The following is a 21,752-nucleotide window of genomic DNA, read 5'->3' on the forward strand; positions in this document are numbered from 1 at the left end:
TCTCACACTGAGTACAGCTCATTTGGGTTATAAGAATTTAACCTTAGGAAGCATTTCATTTAACATCTCAGCTTACGAGGCATCTATGTTTCTAGGGACCATTTTGAGTTTGTATACATCTCTTGAGCAGCTTGAACTGAATGAGAAGGGAATCGCCATGTGGTCATTGTCACAGTGTCGAGCTGTGGTTGCCTCAAAAAAATCTCGAATTACTAGATTTTGGTGGCAATAACTCCTATAGCATATGTTTTCTTTTGTCTTTATTTTTTTTTGGGGGGGTGATTAGAGGCTTAATTACATATACCTCGAGTAAAAATAGGCCAAAGTTAAACCAAACTCAAGGCTCAGAGAGGTTAAGTACCTTGCCCAACATCACACAGCCAGTGGATGCTAGAGCCAAAATTCAAATCCAGGTTAGTGTCTAGCCATACACTTAACTGACATCATTTAGAATTTATATTGATATATTTTCTATATCGTACTGGGATTAGCAGTATTAAAACGAGATTCATACTATGTGCAGTTCAAACCCCATGGCTCCACAGAGGTTGCTCCTGATGCCATGGTTAAGGGGTGAAATATGATTTCAAAGGCAATGAGGGTGGAGAGCAAGTTATAAACAATTATCAGGTGAGGGTTAGAGTTGGGAACTGAGAAACATGCCCCTTAGGCAGGCAATGCATTTATTAGCTACTCTGGGCACAGACCAAATTGCATACATTTTTATACCTCTCTCCTCACCTTTATGTTAAAAAAAATAGCTCATAGTTGAAGACACAGTTTATGTACAATTGTCAGGTAGGAACAGTTTACAGGAATGTCATGCTCATTCTTCTTTGCTGGTTCATTTCTAAGATTCAGTTCTTGTTTTCTAATCAATCATATTGACAAAAAGAAAAAAAAAACAAAACACACACACCAGTGTTACAAAACCTTGTATTAATCATTTCCCTTCACTTTCAATAACGTTGATATGAAATATAGCCATGATTCTTAGTTACATGGGAGGAAATGAGTAATAAATACATTGTAGCAAGTTTAAACCACAAGGGTGTTTCACTGGTAACAACATTTGAAAACTGTACACTTGCAAAGAACAGCATCTTCAAACATTAGTATATCTGTGATCAGTAAAGCTTTTACATGTAACAAACATGCTATTTCCATATATGACAAATTTTAAAAATATGCATTGCTCGGCAACATGAACTAGGCAAAAATAGTTCTTTGTTCACTAACTTTATACAGGAAAACAGGACAAAAGGCATGCATGTACAATAGGGATGCCTGCACGGGGCATGCAACAGAAGAAAGCTTTTTAAAAGTCAGCTTACATTAGGCATAAATACATGAGGGTTATATATTAATAAGGGAGGAAGTCTTCTGTTTGACACTATTAACATTCCTGTTTTCTTCCTATTCCTCCCAGAGGAATACACATTCACCTTTAAGTAAAGATAAAGGAATTACAAAAAAATAAAACTCACTTTGCAAACATCTCAGATGACTTGTAAAAAAAAAAAAATCAACATTAGTGTTATCACAGCCCCATGTGCAAATTATCCTTCTGCAGGTCCGTCTTGTAACGGGCACACCCGAGCACCTTGGTCAGGCTGCCTCTGGGGCACTAAGCCGGAGCGGCCTGCTCAGACCTCTCCAGGGGCCCGCGAGACCAGGGCCGGCGCGTCCTCCCTCGCTGCCCTGCAGGTTGCATGCCTATGCATTCAGCCCAGCTCAGCCCACGCTCTGGCTGAGGTCCTAACTCTACCTGGGAGTGCGCATCTACAAACCTTGCCCCGGCAGTAGCTACAAGAGGTGCAGAAGAACAAAAGACCCCCCCAAGAAGGCTCCCATTCCATAAAAGGCAACCAAGTGACACCTCAAAAGAAAACCTCGTTTCCCTCAGTGTCTCTTCAAATAAATGGGAGATGGAGGGGTGGACGGCGAGCTGTTGCTCCAATCCTGAGTACCTAAAAGGGACCATTAATACCCAGGATTTGAGAGCTTGGTGCAAAGAGCTGCCTTTGGCAGGCAGACCCAGCAACGTCCATTTTACTTGCTGGCCCTCGGTTAAAAAGTGAAACTCAAAAAGCATGTGGAAAAATAATATATATATATATATCAGCAGCAATGTTTCATTTCTTGTACACAGTTCATGTGTGTCTTCCTATTGTTTCTGGTAAGAAACCACTATGAATAAAAAGCACCAATAAAACATCATACATGATAACAAGATTGTAGAATATCACTGTCCCTGGGACAATGGAGAGATGCCAAATACACACTGCTTAAATCAGAACAAGGTGGGGGGGGGGACAGAGAGTGAAATAGAGTTTACTCTGAGATTTTTAATGTTTACTAATATAAAACAGTTGCATTTTGGGGGGTCAATGGGTAAATACAAAAAAAGGCACTGCCGCGTATTACTAAATATCCGACTTCACAGCCTTATGCATGCAACTGTTTGATTCTTTTATAAATAAAATTCTTTTGCTTTAGGATTTTTAAATTGAGCTCTATGCCTGCAGTCAACACAGGACTCCAAACAAGGTGGGGATAGGCTCCTACAACTGATCAGAACACTTTCAACTTAAAAAAAAACAACAACTTAAAACACTAAGAGCAAAACACAACTGAGTAGATAAATCTATACACAGTCAATGAAAAATAAGCTTTTCTTTTTTTTTCTTAAAAAAGAATCATGTTGTTATTAATAACAGACTTTATCATGGTTACCAGCCATAGCAAGTTAATAAGTAACATATCCAAAATAATATCTCTAATAATCAGATAACCATTGTTTCTCTATTCAGTGAAGGAATAAATAGAAATTCAGATTTGCAAATACTTTAAGGTCTTCCTTTTAAAGGACTCATGCTAACGTGATTGTGTTCACAATCTCTTTTCTGAACAACCGCAGTCTTTTACGGATAGATGTGTTTTGCAGCAGATTTGAATGCTTCTCATTTCTCCACAACGTGTGTTGTACCATCGATTTCCGCCCCTTTAGCATTCAGAAACCACGTTCACAAACCCTCTGGTCTTACCTTTGGCCTTCAACGTTTTTTTACCTATTTTTCCTGCCTTACATGGGGTTGTTCATCTCAACACATGCCCCAAGTTACTCTAAGCTTATTTAGAAAAGGGATGTGGAGGATGTAATGGCACTTGGTTTAAAAAAAAAAATCAACTAAAAAGTGCTGCCTCTTTCTGCACATGGATTTGCATCTTTAGAATGTAGTCACCCGAGGAGAGTTTTCTTTTTTTTAAACCTAGGATTTTGTAGGTTCAAGCCTTCTTTCATTTGTTAAAGACTCTCTACAGTTAAGATGCCCTCACCCTTTCAGACCTTCCAGGGACATTAAGAACTTTATTACAACATCTAAGGCCACTCAAGACGACCGTGCTGGGTGTACATTTTTAATCTTGAAGGTTATAGAAAGGTGTTTGGATTTCATTAAGGCCTTTAAAAATCTATATTTACTTCATTAACTGTTGTGGGTTTTTTTTTTAAAATAACTATAAGCAAGTGCAGTGACTTTCATAGCCTGATCTTTTTCATTTTGACCCTGGCATCACAAAAAAAGAAGGCATCAGATTCACCCACTTACTTAGCCGGCCTCCTAGCATGTCCCGGATGTCGTCTCTGGCTGAGCATTCACACCCCCGTTCACACAACCCACTATCCAGTGCCCGCACAGCTCCTCTGTGACTCCCTCTGATACCCTCCCCTGAATCGGATTCTGGAATGGAGTCTTTCTTGCCCTTATTAAGACATAGAGCTATTACTTGGCGGTAGCGGGGTTTGTTACCCTCTCACCAGGTAAAGCGTGGCTTTCTCCCCCTTCTGCGTGGAGGGGTAAATCAGCCAACAACACAGCAAAGCCCCAGATGAAGAGCACTGGACAGAAGCGTGGTTTCCATTGTGCACTTGACCTTTCCCACATCTCTCACTGCCCACCGGGGACGGTGGATACACCTCGCCTCAGCTCCCTCTGCTACTTGCGGACTGACCGTCTCTACACTGTCGCTGGGCCTTGCTCCCCGCCTCTTCCTCCTCAGCCAGAACCAGCCAAGAGGATGCAGCCCCAGGCTCAGGCCCGGGGAAGAAAGCGCTGTCAGTGGCGTTTTGAGCTCATTATCTGGGTATTAAGGCCTCTTGCAAGGAAAAAAAAAAAAGTCCATCTTTGCCTATTTTCCTCCAGTGGGACTTGCACCACCTGAGCGTGTAACCAGGGACAGGGTGGGTCCCCTGGTGGGGCAGGAGGCCTCTGGGTGAGAAGCAAATCCAGCACAGAAAGAGGCCGCGTTCCTCTCAAACCTCTGGGCGACCTGCAAACCCTAACGGATCACAGGGCGCCACCCCCTCGCAGCCTCCAGAGCGCTCTGCCTATGCCAGCCACATCCTTGTCCTTCGCATCCACCGACACGCTCCCCACACCCACCCGGGAGCGCCAGCCAGCTCGGCCTACGTGACCGCATCCATCTTCCCGAGAAGCAGAGCTGGGTAGCCATCTTAAAAGACAACCCTGCTGCTAGTATGTATAAAAATAGAGGGGGAAAAGAATGAATCACTATCAACACATCCTTTACAAAAACCATAGTATGAAGAGAAGTTCTAGCCAAACTCTTTACACGGTATGTACCCTTTAAAACTGTTATGTAAACAATACACAAATCAAAGTTGATCTGAAATTTTGTTGGAGGGCATCTCTCCCTTCATGCCCCCATCGCCACGTAGCCTCTCTTGTGGCTCGATTCCAAGCAGGGGCTTCAGGGAAATTCAATGGGGGGGGGGGGGGGACAGAAAAGCACGAGCCGCCATCTTGCTTTGGTCACATGGATCCATGACTTCCTCCCAGGGCCCGACTGTGAAGGCAGGCTCTGGGGGAGGGCTCTCGGGCTGGGGCTTCTGCCTCCCTCCTGTGTGTCTCATCTCTTTCATGGCAGTATCTTTCTTTCCCCTCCTTTCATCCCCGATGCCACTTGTATTCCCCCCACCCCCCACCCCAGTCCCATGTTTCCTTAGAGACCCCCTCCCCACCCCACACACCAAGCCATCCCATGACAGAGACAAATGACAGAATAACCAGTCCCAGGTCTACTGATATGTTTACAAGGATGACCTACGCTCTCACAAAATCAAAATGGGAGAGGGACCGGGGAAAAAAAAAGGCTGCAAAGTATCCTGGAGGATGCTGTGCAGCCCTGAAGATGGCTGACACCGGACCCGCAGCAGTCGATTTCACGGCCAGCGCGGTCACTCTCATCTTCAGCGTTAGATGGTGGAGGTCCGGTCAACCCCGTCTGGAGAGGAAGCATACAACGGGCACCAGTGAGCAAAGCAGTTGCATTCATGTCCGCCTGGTCCCACACCGGGTATGTTGGGCCTCCCTGTCTCCGAGGACAGATAAGGGCTTCATTCATTCACATACCCACCCACTCAACCTCTGGGAAAGAGCTATTTTGCCTGTAACCATAATGGGCTGGGGGCCGAGATGAAAAGACCTAATGCTCGTCCCCTAGGTGCTCACCTCCCAGTCGGAACACAGACATGTAAACCCATGAGGACATGTGAGCGGTGACTGCTCTAATGGGGGAGGGGTGTGCCAGCACAGCAGGAACATGGAAGAAGGAGTGTTTAAGTCACCCTTGGAAATCAGGGACAGTTTCCCAGAGACAGGAAATGACTTTTGCAGATGGTGCTGTAGAAGAAAGCTACCATACAGCTCATATAGAAGCATGATGTTGGTCATCAGCAGTGGGGCTGGGGGCACGGTGGAGGTTCAGGATGAAGGACAGGGGGACAGAGGTGTGGCGGACTTGTGTAACTCTCCTCCCTGTCTCTGGGAGCATCTCCCTCCCATCCTGACACTGCTGAATGAGTTCGGGAATGAGGTGGTCGTGACTCTGACCCCTGGTCACACCTGGGGGTGCAGCTGACCTGGATTGATCCAGATTCTTGGTCTCAAGAACCCGATCGAGGCAGAGGCACCCTAGTTAGACATGGTGGGCACAGGGGACTGAAGGACCTCGTGAAGTGGGAGAGTGCTGAGGCCACCCAGGATGTGCTGTGTTTGTGTTGTGGAGAATGGACGAAACTAGGCTATAAGGTGGGGGACGTGTATGCCAGAGCAGAGCGCCCTCTACTGGGGACAGACGGCAGGAGCCAAGGACTGCCTTTTGGTTTTCTGCTTGCATGGGACTACAGGAGAGGCCTCAGTTCAGAGCATAGGGTCCAAACTCTTTACACGGTATGTACCCTTTAAAATTGTTATATAAACAATACACAAGTCAAAGTTGATCTGAAATTTTGTTGGGGGGGGTCACTCCCTTCTTGCTCGCATTGCCATGTAGCCCTCTTCTGTAGTCAGCTCTGAGCAGGGGCCTCAGGGAAATCCAATGGGGGTGTGTGTAGGGCGGACAAAAAGCACGAGCCGCCATCTTGCTTTGGTCACACAGATCCATGACACTGGTAATTAGGGAACTGTGAGCAGTGGAGTTACCAGATCTGATTTTAGAATGGTTTACCTGGCAAGGCTGGTGGCAGGAGGACCAGTTAAGAGGCCCCTACAATAGTCCATGTTAGAGCTGACAAAGGCTTACCAGCGAGCAAAGAGAGGGGCATGGATTTAGCCGTCAGAGAGGTAGAAATGATTTGAGTCCTGCGACCACTACGTGAAGGTTGTGAGGGGCTGCAGGATGCCTGCCTGGTTTTGCTCACATCCACACGTCAGCAGATGTGTCCCAGCCTAAGACTTGATATCACAAACCTGGTCTACCAGAAGGAGCATCCGGAGTCACTGGGCAGAGCTCCGGTGTGAGAGGGGAGCGACAGCATGCTTCAGGGATGACTGGAGGACCTACGTGACAGGGAGGAGCGCTGAGACCACCGCAGGGGCCTCCTGATCTCCTCTGCGGGTAGTGCCTGGCTGACGGCTCGCCAGCAGGGACTTGGGAAAGAAAATTTCTTATTGAAATTTTGATTGTGTTCATATGCAGTTGTAAGAAATAGTCCCAAGTTTTCCCTATGATAACATTTTACAAGACAGTGGTATATCACCACCAAGATACTGACATTGACACGATTTATCCGTCTTATTTAGGTTTTCCCAGTTTTACTTATGTAAAAAAAAGTTTTTACTTATGTTTTTGTGTGTGTGTACAGTTCTAAACAAGTTTTGGAGAGATTTTAAAGAAGGGAATCAAATGCCCCCTAAGGTCATCTGTGGTATAAGATCATCAATCCTAGAGGCCCCCAGGTGTGAACTTATGAACCAGTGGTGGTCAACCTGGTCCCTACCGCCCACTAGTGGGCGTTCCCGCTTTCATGGTGGGCGGTAGCAGAGCAACCAAAGTATAAATAATAAGATAGATTTAACTATAGTAAGTTGTTTTGTAAAGATTTATTCAGCCAAACTTAGCAAAAATCCGACATAAAGTACTTGGTAAGTAATTATTATTATATGCTTTAACTTGCTGTAACTCTGCTTTATAACTTTTATAAAGCTACTTCCCTACTTTATAAATCACCATGACTGTGGAACCGGTGGGCGGTTAGAAAATTTTACTACGAACAGATACAAAAGTGGGCGGTAGGTATGAAAAGGTTGACTACCCCTGTTATGAACAATGAGCTCTCCCCGCGCTCTGTGGGTGTCAGCCTGAGCTCCCGGTGGCGGCTCCGCAGTGGTCACAAGCCACAGGAGCACGGTAGGTCTGTGTATGTGCGCACACACGTGTGTGCAGGGGGGTGGACAGGTCACGCCCTCATCTGGAGAAGTGCAGTGCACACTCTTAGCAGGGCTCCGTGGCCCACGCATTACTGCCAGCCCTTCATGTTTGTGAGACTGGCGAGCGGGACACCTGACCGTCTCAACCAACCCAGCACCAAGTCACATCTCCACGGAATCCCAACCACACCCTCCTCTTCCAGAGCTGACAGGATTCATCAGCAAGGACACAGCCAACAGGGAAGTCCAGACTCGCCACTTCCTGTTGGGCAAGGCGTGCCCTGCACAACTCCAGGAGGTGCTGCTCACACGCACCTGTCCTAGGCTTTATAGTAATTATGACAAACGGCAAATAAAAGACAGAACAGCATCTTGAGAAAGCAGAGCCATCTTCTAACTTGCACTAGGTCTCTGTGCCAGCTCGGAGTGGGGCTGTCAGACCCGGGAAGACGTAAGGAGAAGTGGGGAGAAGGAACGGCAAGGGGCCGTGTGAAGGTGAACCCCGGGACCTCTGCTCTGCAGTACAATGCACTGCAGCCTCCGTTCTGCTGGGAGGAGCCTCATGTTTGTATCCACGAGTATCCCTGTCCATACAACCCCTCCACCGGAAGGAAACAATGACCAGGCTTGGCTCTGAGCCTTCCCTGAGCACCCTGGGCCGCCAGTCAGGAGTAAGCCCCAAAGAGCCGGGTTAAGCCTTAAATGCAGACTCGCCCCACTCCGGGCCTTTTGGCGAAGACCGAGTGTAGTATGACTCACACACCCAGATGGCAGAACCAGCCCACCCCCAGAGCCTCCTCACGGGTTCTGCTGGAGGCGCTTGGGGGAGGGAAATAAAAGGTGGAAAGGGAACGCCAAAGAGAAAAGCGGCTTAAGACTGGCACCAGGGGGACAGCAGTTAGTGCGAGAGACAGAGCCACGAGAGCAGAGGGATGGGTTCCCCAGGCCTGGGGCGCAGGGGCCAGCCGCCTTCGCACGGCCACCCAGCATGCGGTGTTCCAGGAACTGGGACTTCCTCCCCATCCTGTCCTGAGACACAAGCAGAGGGACCCCTTGAGGTCTGCTTTCCTCTCCCTAGTTACTCATCTTCTTGTAAAATGACTTCATTCATTGGCATTCTGTTCCCAGCAAGGTCATCTTCCCTGGTACCTGCCAGGGGGCGGCCAGCGGAGAGGTGCTGTCATAGCGGAAGGGCACACGGCCATCACGCCCGACTGGGGCACCCTGAACGTAATTTGCATCTTCAGCTTAGGAAACTGCTTACGAAGCTTCCCACCAGAGGATTACTGAGAAAAACACCCGCAATAAAAAGGCTTAGGAGATTAATCAGATGAAAACATTAGCAGAAACACAGCCGTTCTGAAAAGTTTTCTGTAAAAATAGAAGGATGGGGCTAAAAAAATGAAGACTTGAATGAAAGCCTCCCTTTAATAAAGAGCATTTGGCACTCTTGCTACTAATGATGATAATGTTAGTACTTAGCAGATTGATAAGAGCTTCCAACATGCCAATTATCTGAGAATTCTCAAGCCCCGGGGGAAAAGGCCAGTTCTCCTCACTGACTCTAAGGCAGGGAGAGCTGCCCACCGGCCTGGCCACTGTCGGGGAGGGCGCGGGGCTGCCTGCAGCGGGCTGAGCTTGGCCTGATGACTCAGGGTCTAGGGGGACTTCCTTTTTTGAAAAAAAAATTGAAATAATTGTGTACCACAAACTTCACCACCTTTTTAAATGTCCAGTTCAGTGGTTTTTAGTATATTCATAGGGTTGTGCAACCATCACCACTATCTAATTCCAGAATAGTTTTGTCTCCCCAAAAAGAAACCTGGGACCCACTAGTAGTCACTCCCACTCCCGCCTCCCTCCAACCCCCAACAAGCACTCGTCTATGCTTTCTGTCTCTGCAGATCTGCCTAGCCTGGACATTTCATACGTTCACTAATGGAATCGTATACTGCGTGGTCTTCCAGGCTTGGCTTCTTTCGCTTAGCATAGCTCCCAGGTTCGTCCAGGCTGCGGCACGTGTCAGTACTGCGTTCCTTTCTAAGGCCGAACGGTACACTTATACCAGATTTTGTTCATCCATGTTCATTTGCTGATGGACCTCTAAGTTGTTTCTCACTACTCTGTAGGGCTGTTTGGTGTGCTGGCCCAACCTCCTTCATTAGCTGGAAAAGGGACCCTCACCCCAGGGGTATGAGGGATGGCCAATGATGGTGTGAAACTCCTAGGATCTGAATGGCCAGGGACGAGAGCAGTGTTGGCACATGGAGTTTCTGGAACCTCGGGAGGTCACAGAGAGAGAGCTGCGCTGTGCCTGAGATGTTCCGCTGGCTCCCCTGGTGCTGAGTGGAGACGTCCTCTGGGCTTGGACTGCGTCACACAGGCCCTTCCCCCTGCTCCATACAGAGCAGTGTATCTGCCTCCTATTTGGTATCAGGGTAAGATCATGTCTGCAGAGACTAGAAATCTAAAAATCCCTGGTCAGAAGGACGGCCCCTTCTGGGGCAGTAGCTGGCGGCGGCCTCTTTCCCCATGACGGCCAGACAGCATGAATTTGAGCTCTAGGTGTGCTGCCGGCCCATCTCCGGGGTGGGCGAGTGCATCCACACAGAGAGGGAAACTGGGAAGGGTCCCAGGAGGCTCCCTGGGTCTCTATGACTCAGAGCTGCCCTGGACATTGGCTGGAAGGAGCGGCATCTCTCCTCTGCCTGCCAAACACCCCATCCCCTGGGCTGGGGAGAGTCCGGACTGGGGAGAGTCCAGGCTGGAGAAAGGCAACCGTTTAGTACTAAGAGGGCACTGAAGGCTTCTGGGCTGTTGTGACAGTGCAGGAATTCAGACCCAACAGATAGCGGGATGACCCAGCTGCTCCTAGGAGCTCTTCATGGGGCCACAGCCCCGCACACCGCACATAACCCAGCTAGGCTGTCCTGTTCCACCACAAAGGACACCTCAGACTGCTTGGGGCTCCAGGCATGGTGGAAGCCATTTGGAACAGGGAGATATAAAAACAAGCAGGGATTTTTGTTTCAAAAATTCTGTTTTTAGAGCAATTTGGGACATACTTGGACCAGACGAGGGTCATCTAGTGCCGAGACGGAAAGATTCCAATGCTGTGGGGGGCGTTCCCGCTCACAGCCATGTCTTGTGTTCCAGACTCCGCCAGCTCCCTGCACTTGGCTGAGACGGTGGCTGTGGTGGGAGTCCAGTGTACACTGGGGGGGGTGGAGCCTCCAGGACAGAGGGACAGGCTGCGTCTCCAGGTCCCCCCGACTCACCTCCCAGAAGAGGAGAAAGAGCAGCACGTGGGCCGCTGAGTGTGGCTCGATGACAGTGCGCTGGCCCCAGAGGCCTCTCTCTCCTTGTCCCCTGCCCTCCCCTTCTCAGGCTCCTCCCCCCCCCCCATACCGCCAGAGTGTAGCCAGCAGATGGCCAGGAGTTCTCCAGATGGGCAGGAGCAGCGGGGAGGACACACTCACCTCCCAGGGCGTGCTCGGTCATACTGAGGCACAAGGACTCCAGCCTGTTGTTGATGTCAGGTTCGGTCACAGGAAGCTGGAATTCTGCAGGGGACAAAGGGTTACGTTGGTGACAGAGATTCTAAGAAAAAAGAGCCAGACTGCGCAGTGCCCCCCGGCACCACCTGCTCCCCTGGGAGGACCTGGGGGACAATTAGGGCCAGCACAGAGGCAAGTCACACTCCGATTCAAACAACTTCTGAGGTCAGACTCAGAGTCCGCTGTGAACATGGCTGGAAGGAAACTGGTGACTAAAAATAGCTGGTCACAGTCATAGTCTGTCAGTCCTCTGCTCAGAACCGTCTCCAGAGCCTTCCCATTAAAGCCAACCCAGCCCCTCCCCTGGCCTACAAGGCCCCACACAATCTGGCTCCTTGTTAGCTCCCTGCCTTGTACAGCTCTCCCCTCCTTCAGTCACTTCAGCCTCTTCTCTGCCCCAGGGCCTTTGCACTGATATTCTCTCTGTCCAGAATGTGGGTCCCTGGATGTTTACATGGCTCTCCCTCTCCCTGCCATGATGTCTCTGGCTCTGCTATTTCTTCAGAAAGGTTGTGAACAGATCTTTTTGCTCCCATTCCTTTCTTCAGCTCTGTTACTTCATAGCTGCCACCACATCTGACATTTGTGTTTATTTGCTGCTTCCCCCTGTTGAAAGTTTGCTTCATTGGAACAGGACTTGGCTCTGCTCCTGGGGCCTAGACCAGGCCTGGCACACTTCTGCTTCATTATGAGGAGCAGAGTGTGGAAACCATAGCATAGAAAGCACCTCTTCTGAGTCCAAGACTGTGCCGGGCGCCCACTTCCCAAATGGGGCTCAGGGAGGAGGCTGAGTGATCTGTCAAGGTTAGCTAGCCAACACAGAGCTGGGTGAAGAACCCACGTGGGTCTGCTCACCTGTCAACACTCGGCCTCAAGCTGAGATGTCTGCTCTGCGGGTTCCTGCTGCCCAGAGCAGTGCTGTGTGCCTTCTCACCGCAAAGCCTCCTCTACCATCTGGACCCTCCCTGTCTCCCCAGGCTCCGGTGCCCCCTCCTCTGAGTGGGTGAAAGACCCTGGGGCCTCCTCCTCTGTCCTACTGGGGGCCCACCGTCAGCCTCTTCCTGGCCCCTTATCCTGTGGAGCTCCTGAACATCTCTAGCTTGGAAGTGCCTTGCAGACAGAGATGATGCTTTCATAGTTCTCTGAATCTCCCATAATACCTCGACATGGCCTTCTGCATACCCTGTACATGCCTACTGAGTGATGAGAAACGGAGCAAGAAATAGAAAGAAACTCTGAAGGCTAAGAACTGAAATTCTACAGTGGGGAGGCAGAAAAAAATATGTTCTCTGTGTCTGAAGAAATCTCAACACTGCTACTGCCTTCACACGTGACCTCGGGAAGCTCTTCTCTTCACTGGGCCTTCGCTCTTCTGTCCGTAAAGGATCCTGTGTCCCAAATTTAAGGCCACGTCCCTGTTCCTTCACCTCTCCAGCAGGGGGCGCTCAGGCCGGGGTCGGGGATTACAAATGAGTCAGTGGTTTGGTGGGATAGGAAGTTGAAACCAATGGCTAAACCGAAGTATTTGTTTTCCTTGGTTAGCTGCACATTTAACTATTCTTTGCAGTCTGGGTTTCCCATTACCGGCTCATTCAGAGGCAGACGTCGTTTCCCTTATTTAAACTCCTCACAGAGAAGGTTAGCAAAACGGACCAACATAAAAAGCACCAGGGAGCAGACAGGGCTCTTTCTGACACAAGTTCCAGCATCGGTGGGTCTGAAGGACAACTGTGCCAGGTCATGAGTGGACAACCGGGCTTCCAGGGAAACTGAGGCAGAGTGCAAGCCCTTCCACCCCACCCCACCCCACCCCCTTCATTGGTTGCTCTCAGAGTAGGGTTAGGGCAATTAGATAATCCAGAGGGAAGAGTATTTTAGTATTTTCATCCATTCATGTGAAAATCATATGCATGCAAAAATTAGCAGCCCTCAGGGTGTGAAATCTATAAAAGAGAAACAATTTTATATATAGCCAGTTAGCAAATACAGAAAGAAAGAAAAAAACACCCTCAGCAATTATAGCCATCCATATGCTCATTGTAAAATCTAGTTTACTCTCTAGCACTTCCCTTTAAACAAACACTGTGGAGAGATTTGGATAAATAAAGATGCTCGACATTTGGAGAGAAGTGTTTCAGTCGCAGGATTTCTTGCCAACACGCAGCAAAATGCCATTTTCCAAGCCTGGGATTGCGTGTTCCAAAAAGGGGGCTGAGAAATGCGGGCCTCTACGCTCCAGGATCTCCAGACTTCAGTGGTTGCTCTTTTAGGCTGAAGGTTGGCACGCTTGCTTTTTATCCTCCCGATTCTCCCTCTGGTGCGCTGGGGAGTCATGACCTCCACCACTCTTAGAATGGCTCTGAAAAATTCTAAGTCTTAGGAGGAACACATATGCTCATTCATACTCCCAAGTTTCCGAATAGTGTGACTTTTTGATTGTGTATTTGATAAAAAACAGATCTGTGGCACCTCCCTGCTCGTACAAGACAGAGGGAGCCCAGCTGGGTGGCTCGCGGCTTCCGTCTCAGACTAGGAGCCCTCAGCCAAGTGGGCTTAGTGGGCAGAGCTCTCAAAATCCGAGCGGAGGATTTGGGCAGTTGCTGCCCCGCAGGCCCACGGTAACCACCAGAGGCCAGCTCTTGCCATGGCCCCTGCTACCCCTAGGGGCTCATTGCAGTTATCCTGGGCCCCCAGCTGAAACAGACCAGGCAGACCTAGTTTCTACTCTGTAAGGCAGAAAGGAAAGACTCTGTGACCAAGTCTTCTCTGCGGATGCCCAAAGAGCCTGTTTCTTCAGCTCGGATGCCATCTCTGATCACTAGAAACTCATCCTGCTGCTACCAGGCCATTCCAGTACTGAGCGAAACTCCTAGTTCTGAGATGCCCAGGGTTAAGGCTGACTTGGAACTTTTTACCTGTGCTTTTGCAGAAGTCCCATAAGTACAGAGCCTAGTGTTCAGGCCCAGGGTCAAAAGGATTCTGGAAGGGAGTGGGGCTGCCTATCCTTAGTGGGGTGCTGCTGTAGGGTCCACTTGGGGGAGGGGGGGACCTAGGTGGCTTTTCCCTGGTGGAAACAGGACGTTCTTGCTGAGTTTCATGTCTGTGGCACCCAAGATGCAATTCTGCATCTCTCCCAAGGCACTGCAGCTGAGGTCGGAGGCCAATTTCTTTAGGACGAGACAGGTCCACAGCACTTTAGGAAAAAAATCCTTTAGAATCCCACTTTGCCAATGACAGCTGAGGCCCCTCTTTCAAAAGGCTCTGAAAGTCTGGTTAAGTGAGAAGCCGGGTCAGTGGAAGGAGAGAAATCAGGAAAGACAGGCTGACAAGGAAGGGACAGAGAGGACAAGAAGTAGGACCTGGACCACTGTGATGGGGGAGGGGTAAGGAGGAAAGGGAGACAAAGCCAGGAACCGGGAAGTGGGGGTGGAGGGTGGTGACAGAGGCAAAGAGATCAGTGTGGGCAGGACATGGAGTCGACATGGCAGGCACGTTGGTGATCACAGAGAGGTCATGGCTGCTGGAAGACGCACGTGAATAATGAATGAGTTGCACCCTGAATCTGTTCTGGAGACCGAGGCTTTTCTCTGGTGGCCTCATTCCGAAACCTGCAGAGGCAAGTGCTGTGGAAATCCTCTGGGGCCTACAGTTTCACCAAAAAATGAGTAGAACACGGTACAAGAGAATATTGTACCAACTTGCTCAAGTTGATCTCTTTGAATTTGACTCTCAGACTGGGGGTGGGGGTGGAGGAGCATGGGCCCAGCTGGATTCTTGGCTGTGAGAGAATTAACTCATTTACTTACCACCCTGAGCAGGGCCATTTGCCTTGTTTACTAGGGGCAAAAAACAAATGTTTATTAAGTAAGTTAAGTGGGTTCTTGTTCTGGTTTCTGCTTCTGCATGGCCGCCCCTAGCCTTCCCTTAATGGATCCAGTGCTCTGATGCATTCTCCCACTTCCCACCCGGTTGAAAGGCAGTTCTCTGCCAGGAATCGGGAAAACTCACTCAGGCAAAGGAGTCAATGAATGGTAACAGCTCCCAGGTAAACAGCATCCTACTGGAGAATTCTTAGGATGAGCTGATGCTCAGGGCAGTTTGCTATGAACAGGTATGTCAGCCATGAAATGCTCTCGTGGAAGCACCGCTTTATCCAGCTCAGATCTGGGTGCCCCAGCACCAACAGCAAGGGACGAGGTCCCCAGAATGCAGCTTGGTGAGGCGGCAGCCTACTCCTCCCCTTGCTTTCCCTTTCAAGCCTGCTTCCCGCTGCCCCTCCTCCTTCCTCTCTCAGCCCCTCCGGGTGTTGATGAGCCTTCAGCCTCCCAGTGTTGCTCCAGGGCTAGAACCCCAGAGTGGCTGAGTCAGGTCAGCAGGAATAGATCGCTTCTGAGATAAGGTATCATTCTGTAAGCAGTTTCCAAACTCGCTTTCCAGTTGGGAAAACACTCGGCCCCTCTGAGGGACGTGAGCATGTCACCAGGAACCACACTTGTGTTGAGTTCAAGTCACCTCCCAGGTGAGTGCATCAGACTTGCTCTTCGAGGACCAGCAGAGTAGATCCCCGAGACCAGCGAGAGGTGACAAGCACCCACGGCTCTCCTTGCTTGTCCTGGGACACATCTAGAACCTGTCCATGTGGGAATAAAGTAAAAAACTAACCCTGACACGGCTTCCAAGAGGCCACAGACTCTGTAGATCCAGGAAAGAGGGAAGCATCTTGCAAATCCCAGCGAGGTGACTAATCAACTGATGCACAACTTGAGGTTGGTTCTAGTCCCCAACCTTTCCGAGTTTTTTGGAGGTATTTAAAGTCTTCCATCATCTTAATGGCATTATTTCAAGTTAACAGTAAATAAACGTTCCTTTAGAATGCATTGTAGTCTCCAAGATTTGCCCAGAGGGTTTAAAATGGAAGCTCTGCAGACATCTCATGCCAGGAAGAAACTATATACTATTCTGAACTTAATACAGTTCTCCAAGGATTTAATTTTGGGTTGGCCACAGGTCTCTATTCCATTTTGTGTTCACTATTACTACCTCTGTGGAAATATAAAAGCCATTTTCTGCTGGTTCCTGCCCCCCATCCCCCGTACGATACTTAGTATATATAGTCTATCCTGGTCCTGGCCACCACCCCTAGATGCCTGCCTCGCTGACCAGGCTGTGCAGCCTGGAGAGGAAGCCCCATCTGCAGTGGAGGCCCAGTGCCTGGCCCGTCTGAGACCCTGTCCTGGAGGCTGCGCCCCTGCCTGGGCCTAGCTGTGGCAGTGAGGGGCTGCCCTGTGGGGGAGGGGCCCCTTTGGGAAGAACGGACAGTTCTGACAGTGACTTGTGGTCTTGAAAACCAGCATCTGATCTGCACAGACAGGAATGTACTTGAGCCCTGGGCAGAGGCTGGGGGGTGCATCCCTGTGCCCCGGACAGGAACTTTCTGCAGCCTCCATTCCCTCCAGTGAGGGATCCTGGTCATGGCTGTGTCCTGCCTCGCCCTCCCTGGGCATGTCCCCACATCCCCGTAAGCGCCACCCAGCCTGGGCCCAGAGTGCTGGGCAGGATTTAGGAGTGGCCCCTGTCGCACGCTCACCAATGTATTTGTGATCGGGAAATATGGATCGGCCCTGTTTGCACCCCTTGGAGATGATTAGAAACACAGTGGTTCATTAGGGACTTGCTGGAAGTGGGTTTGTAATGCTTGGGCGGGAGGCTAATTAAAAAAAAAAAAAAAAGGAAAACAAAAAAGCTGCAACGGTTCTAAAATCTAAGTCCAGTATGCAAAGAACACTGTTGGGCAGATAAAATATATTATGCTCACTTTGTAAAAGATAACGCTGCTCACGTGGAGGCCGTTGCCCAGGTGATATTAATGTGTGTTGGGGGCAGGCAGGATCGTTGTAGCCTGGGGCTTGGTTTTGGGATTAAGCCTTTCCTACCCTTTTTGATGTGGGGTGGTACAATCCAATCATGCCTCAGAGAAGTGACTTTGTATTAGAGACTTCCCTATTTTGTATATTGGATTAAGAGTTTGGATTTCTACACTATAAAATGGGGACGGAGCGGGAGCTTGCTCTCTTGGCTCCTGAGGTTAGCATGAGAGAGCAGAGAGAGTAGAGCCAGCAGCGGAAGGAGGCCACGTGGAGTAGGCCAGGAAAAGCAGCCAAGATGGTGGAGTGCTGAGTGAGTTGCCAGTTTGTTCAGAGTTTGTATCTGGGATAAGGAAGGAGATGGGGAACTGAGGAGAATAAGGCTGGTGAGCTAGAAACCTTTGATTCTAGGAAACTCAGATAAGTCAGTGGCTTTGTGAGCACTGAATGTGATTGGGTTTTGGAGCCCAGTGTGTGTTTTTACTTGCCCACCGGGTGCAAGCTAGGATTAAAGACTATGGCCCACCAGTTTGTGGCTCCATTGTTTCTTTACCGACTGTCCAAATCCAATGCGAACCTGCATAGGCCGGGCTGCTGTGATAGTGGCTCTGGCCCTGCCTTCTGGCTTTACAAACACTATTTAGAGACTTGAAGGTAACTATACCAGGAAAACTGAAAAAGTGTTCAAGTCACCGCCGTTGGAGATGGGACTGTGGACCCAGAAGGGGAGGCAAGGGGGACAGCCAGTTTTCCTTGCAGGCTCTTCTGTATTATTCAATTCTTTATCTATGGGAACAAGAATGGCTTCACGGGAAGAGGATAGAAATGATCTCAGGGTCACAGTTGCCCTGAGCACGAGCCAGTTGCTCGGCACTGCTGTACAACGGGGGAGGGGGAACAAGGGTGCAGATAAGGACCCGAATCAATGGACCTAAGCAGTCCTCCCAGGACCGGCCCGCTCTCCCTAGGGGGCCGGCTCTGCCAACTAAGCCAGCAAGAAACAGGAAGACTGAGGACTTGCAAGAGAGCTGAAGGGAAGGAGGGAGAGGTTGGAAACAGCAGAGAAGAGCTTCACATGCTGTTAGGATTGGAGAAGAGCAGTCAGCTCCGGCAGGGCTCCCGTGGGTCTACAAGGCGGAGTCCCGGGACTGAGGTCAGGGCGGGGTATTCATTCCAACACACCTCCTCGCGCCCAGCACGCCTTCAAGTCTTATCCACATTCTCCGTTACTGGGGATGAATTAAACACAATTCTGCATGACAACAGAAGCTGGGACTGAATAACCCAGGGAGAAGGCCTTCACAACCCCTGCATTTTATCAAATATTTCTTCCTGGGAAGAAAAATAGCTATAAGTATGGTGTGGAGAAGGGTCCAAGATGGTGACGGAAGCAGGTGAAAGCTACACTCACCTCTTCCCAGGACCAAACTTGAGGTCCAACTAAATTCAAGATCAATCATCCTGGAAAATAGCTATAAGAACCAAAACATAGAAAAGGAGCTTTGAAACAAAAGTGTACAAATATGAAGAGTTCTAGAAGTCAGGAAGCAACTGAAACAAGCGTCAGACCCTGTGGACGCCCGCTCCTTTCTGTCCTCGCTTGACACACTTTACTCCATGATGGCTCCACACTTGTCAGCATCCTCTTCTTCCTCCTTAGTGGCCTTCCCACCTGGATCCTGCCTCCCCTTCACTCCACCATGCACACTCTCCCCTGACCCCCGCTCAGTCTCCCTCAGATTCCCCGCTGAGAGTGGCTGGGCTCCAAGCCCCGTAGCCTTGGGTTTAGTCTCTACCACCGGCACCATCTTTCCAGCTCCCTCGGTCTACCTGCTGCTACTTCAGCCCAGCAACCGCTTCCGGGACTCAGTGTGGCCCGGGGTCCCGCTGCACACACCCTTGCTCTTACCCTTCCTCTTTCTGCCTGCAGTGCTGCCCCCTCCCCACCCCTTCCTTCTACCTCTTTATTGTCTGTCCCCTGAAGCTCAGCTCCAATTCCAGGAAGCTCCCGTGTCCACCCAAAGCCACCACGGCATTCCCCTCCTTAAACTCCTCTAGAATTTATGGCACAGAGCGCATCTGCTGCCTAGGGTGGGCGTTTTCCCACAGGTACACACGTCTGGTTTGCCCGCCTAGAGGGTCATCTAGGTAGATGCAACGATCGCTTGTGTGGCTTTGCGTTATTCACGGAGTCTAAGGGGTCACTGTCTGCATAAAGAGGGTGCACGGATTTGTTGGCTGCACATAGTTCTGGCTACCCCGTTTTAGGGGACGCGGTGAAAGGTGAAGACAGGTGAAATGGACTTAAATCGTAGCAAGTCAATGAAGGGTGGCTGCTCCAACAGTCATGTTTACAAGGCACTCCCAAACCCCTCAGCATCAACACTGCCTGTATCTGTTACACTCTCTACACCGCCTGCCCCCATGGCACACGGAACCCCTTCCAACTGCCCCCAACGCACTCTAGTGGTACCTCTGATTTAATCAATCTAGAACTATGACTAGTATCAAAAATATCCCCGTCGGATTGTAACGACTCTGGGGCTCCTCATGCTGGCTTCCAGCCAAGCAGCCGCTGTTCATGCTGGCAAGGCACCGTTTAAAAAAGGAAAGGCTTCTATAAGCTCACAAGAATGCGTGGTGACAGTCGAGGAGAAGCGCTTTCCAGCCGGGTTCACCGGGGCATCTATTTTGGCCTCCTGGCCTCCCCTCCGGGCCAGGGGAGGGGAGGGCGAGCGCCCAGGCTCCGGGCCCTACCTGGCTGCTGGAACATCAGCATGTTCTGGGGAGAGGTGTGCACGGGCAGCGAGCGGGTCCTCTGGACCGAGCTGTGGGTGCGGCTTGGCATGCTGTTGCTGCCCCCGGGGTTGGCAAACCAGAGGTTCTAGTGAGAAACACAAAAGGGGAGCCATTAATCCAGATGTCCTGGGGTGGGGGAGGGGTGGGGGGGAGGAGAAGAGGCCCCGGCCAGAATTCAGGGGACGGATACTGGGGGAGAATTCTCTGCTAGCTCATGGAAGAGGGCCTGCAGCCTACGCTACCCATCTGCTTATTTACAGAGAGGGAGTTTAGAGTCCTTCCTTTCATTCACATGCGGCTTCCCTGCCGCCTCAGCCCCAGGCCCCTAGCACTCAGTTTAATTTGGACGCCTCTCTCACTGACTTTCTCCAGACCTTTTTTTATCCCCCTTGTTGCCTTTGCTTTTTCTATCATTTCTCTTAGAAATAGGGGTAGTTTTTTAAACATTTGCAACAAAGACCACCAACTATTTCAGGGCTTTCATTTGATTCTTTTAAGACTCTTACAATTTACTACAAAGCAAGGGGTGGGGGGCAAAGAACCTCTCGGTTGGCACTGAGCTGGCACAGCTCAGCTTGCGTTTATTATTATGCAATGTCTTAATGGTGACTTCCCTCTTGAACTGATGGGGGAGGGGCCTGGCTACAGTGACCAGAAAGTGAGGCTTTCTCATAACCTGGGCTGGAGCTGTTTTCAAACCAATTCGTCAGCTCTAAATTTCTCAAGACAACCCAGAACCTCAGACCCATCTGTGTCCTAATCCCAGCCCCAACGTACAGGGCCCCACAAAGCAGGGGGCACACAGATGGAAGGCACTGAGCAGCGTGGGGGGGACAGGGACAGAGGGGCAATGTGCTGAGGGACAGAGGCCAGCTCTAAGTCACAGAGCGAGAACCTCTGGGCAGCCCGGCCTTAAGTGGCCGGTGGTGGGAGCTCTCCCACTGACAGTCTCCCTCTGTCAGGCTCCTTCCTGTGGATTCTCCATCCCAGCGGGCACGTGTTAAAGGAGCTATGTGCCATGAATAAAAAGGCTGAGAAAGTTCCTTAGATGCTAGGGATCCTATGGAACGCAGATGTGGGAAGTCGTGAGGTCTGCTGGGGTAAGTCAAGGATTGAGGCAAATAATAAACAGGTCTTAAAGTTTCTAAATGCTCCCTTACACAGGGTCCACAAGGTTAAAGTGGTCCCAGGGCACCCTAAATAATCCTCTGGGAAGCGAGGAGCATCCTTGGCCTTGATCTGTCTCCCAGAGGAACAATGGGAGCCACGCTGGTTACCACAGAAGACGGAGACAACTGTCTCTCAGTTGGTGACTGTTGGTCTCTCCCTCTGGAATCACTGGGGAAAAAACACCCTGAAGCCTCAGGCTCTGAGTGTGGCTGGCCGCCCTGCTCCCAGGGGCAGAACAAACCTGTCTTCCTTGTTTCATGATGGTGGGGTTGGCGGCAGTGTTGCGCTGGGTGGAGCTGACGAACCCACTGGTGCCCAAGAGGCCAAGGCGGGCGGAAGGGACATTCCGAGAAGGGATCTGGTACTGGCGCGGGTTCCGCCGGCCCATGCCGCCGCCCACAGAGCCGGCCGTCGGGAGGGAGTTGGACTGCCCAAAGCCGCGACTGTGGGAGCGGACAGAGGATAGTGAGAGAGCGTGAGTCCCCCCTGCTCCCCTGACCCCCAGGCTGCCAGAGGGACACCTCTGAGGGTCTGCTCACATTTTGATAGTTATGAAGCCTATGGGGTCCCAGGCGCTCTGAACCAGGGAAGGGCTATGATTAAAATGACAGCTAACATCTGATAGCAAA

At 50.3% G+C, this 21,752-nt stretch overlaps 1 protein-coding gene across 4 annotated transcripts in view; it reads right to left on the reverse strand.

The window, feature by feature from the left end:
* Positions 1 to 922: 922 nt before the first annotated feature.
* Positions 923 to 21,752, reverse strand: part of SAMD4A (sterile alpha motif domain containing 4A) — a 218,956-nt gene continuing 198,126 nt past the window's right edge. For 2 of the 4 annotated variants that reach the window (XM_066277638.1, XM_066277635.1), the window contains 5 exons: positions 21,365 to 21,566; positions 19,912 to 20,038; positions 11,213 to 11,296; positions 6,774 to 6,863; positions 923 to 5,307 (listed from right to left, as the gene is read on the reverse strand). In XM_066277638.1, coding sequence (XP_066133735.1) covers positions 5,279 to 5,307; positions 6,774 to 6,863; positions 11,213 to 11,296; positions 19,912 to 20,038; positions 21,365 to 21,566 — 532 coding nt within the window. In that variant the 3' untranslated portion in view covers positions 923 to 5,278. The remainder of the gene's footprint in view (positions 5,308 to 6,773; positions 6,864 to 11,212; positions 11,297 to 19,911; positions 20,039 to 21,364; positions 21,567 to 21,752) is intronic. The other 2 variants (XM_066277639.1, XM_066277637.1) reach the window with 1 other exon arrangement.

Source organism: Saccopteryx bilineata, chromosome 4 (assembly GCF_036850765.1).
Source record: "Saccopteryx bilineata isolate mSacBil1 chromosome 4, mSacBil1_pri_phased_curated, whole genome shotgun sequence".
In the NCBI taxonomy this organism is placed as follows: domain Eukaryota; kingdom Metazoa; phylum Chordata; class Mammalia; order Chiroptera; family Emballonuridae; genus Saccopteryx; species Saccopteryx bilineata.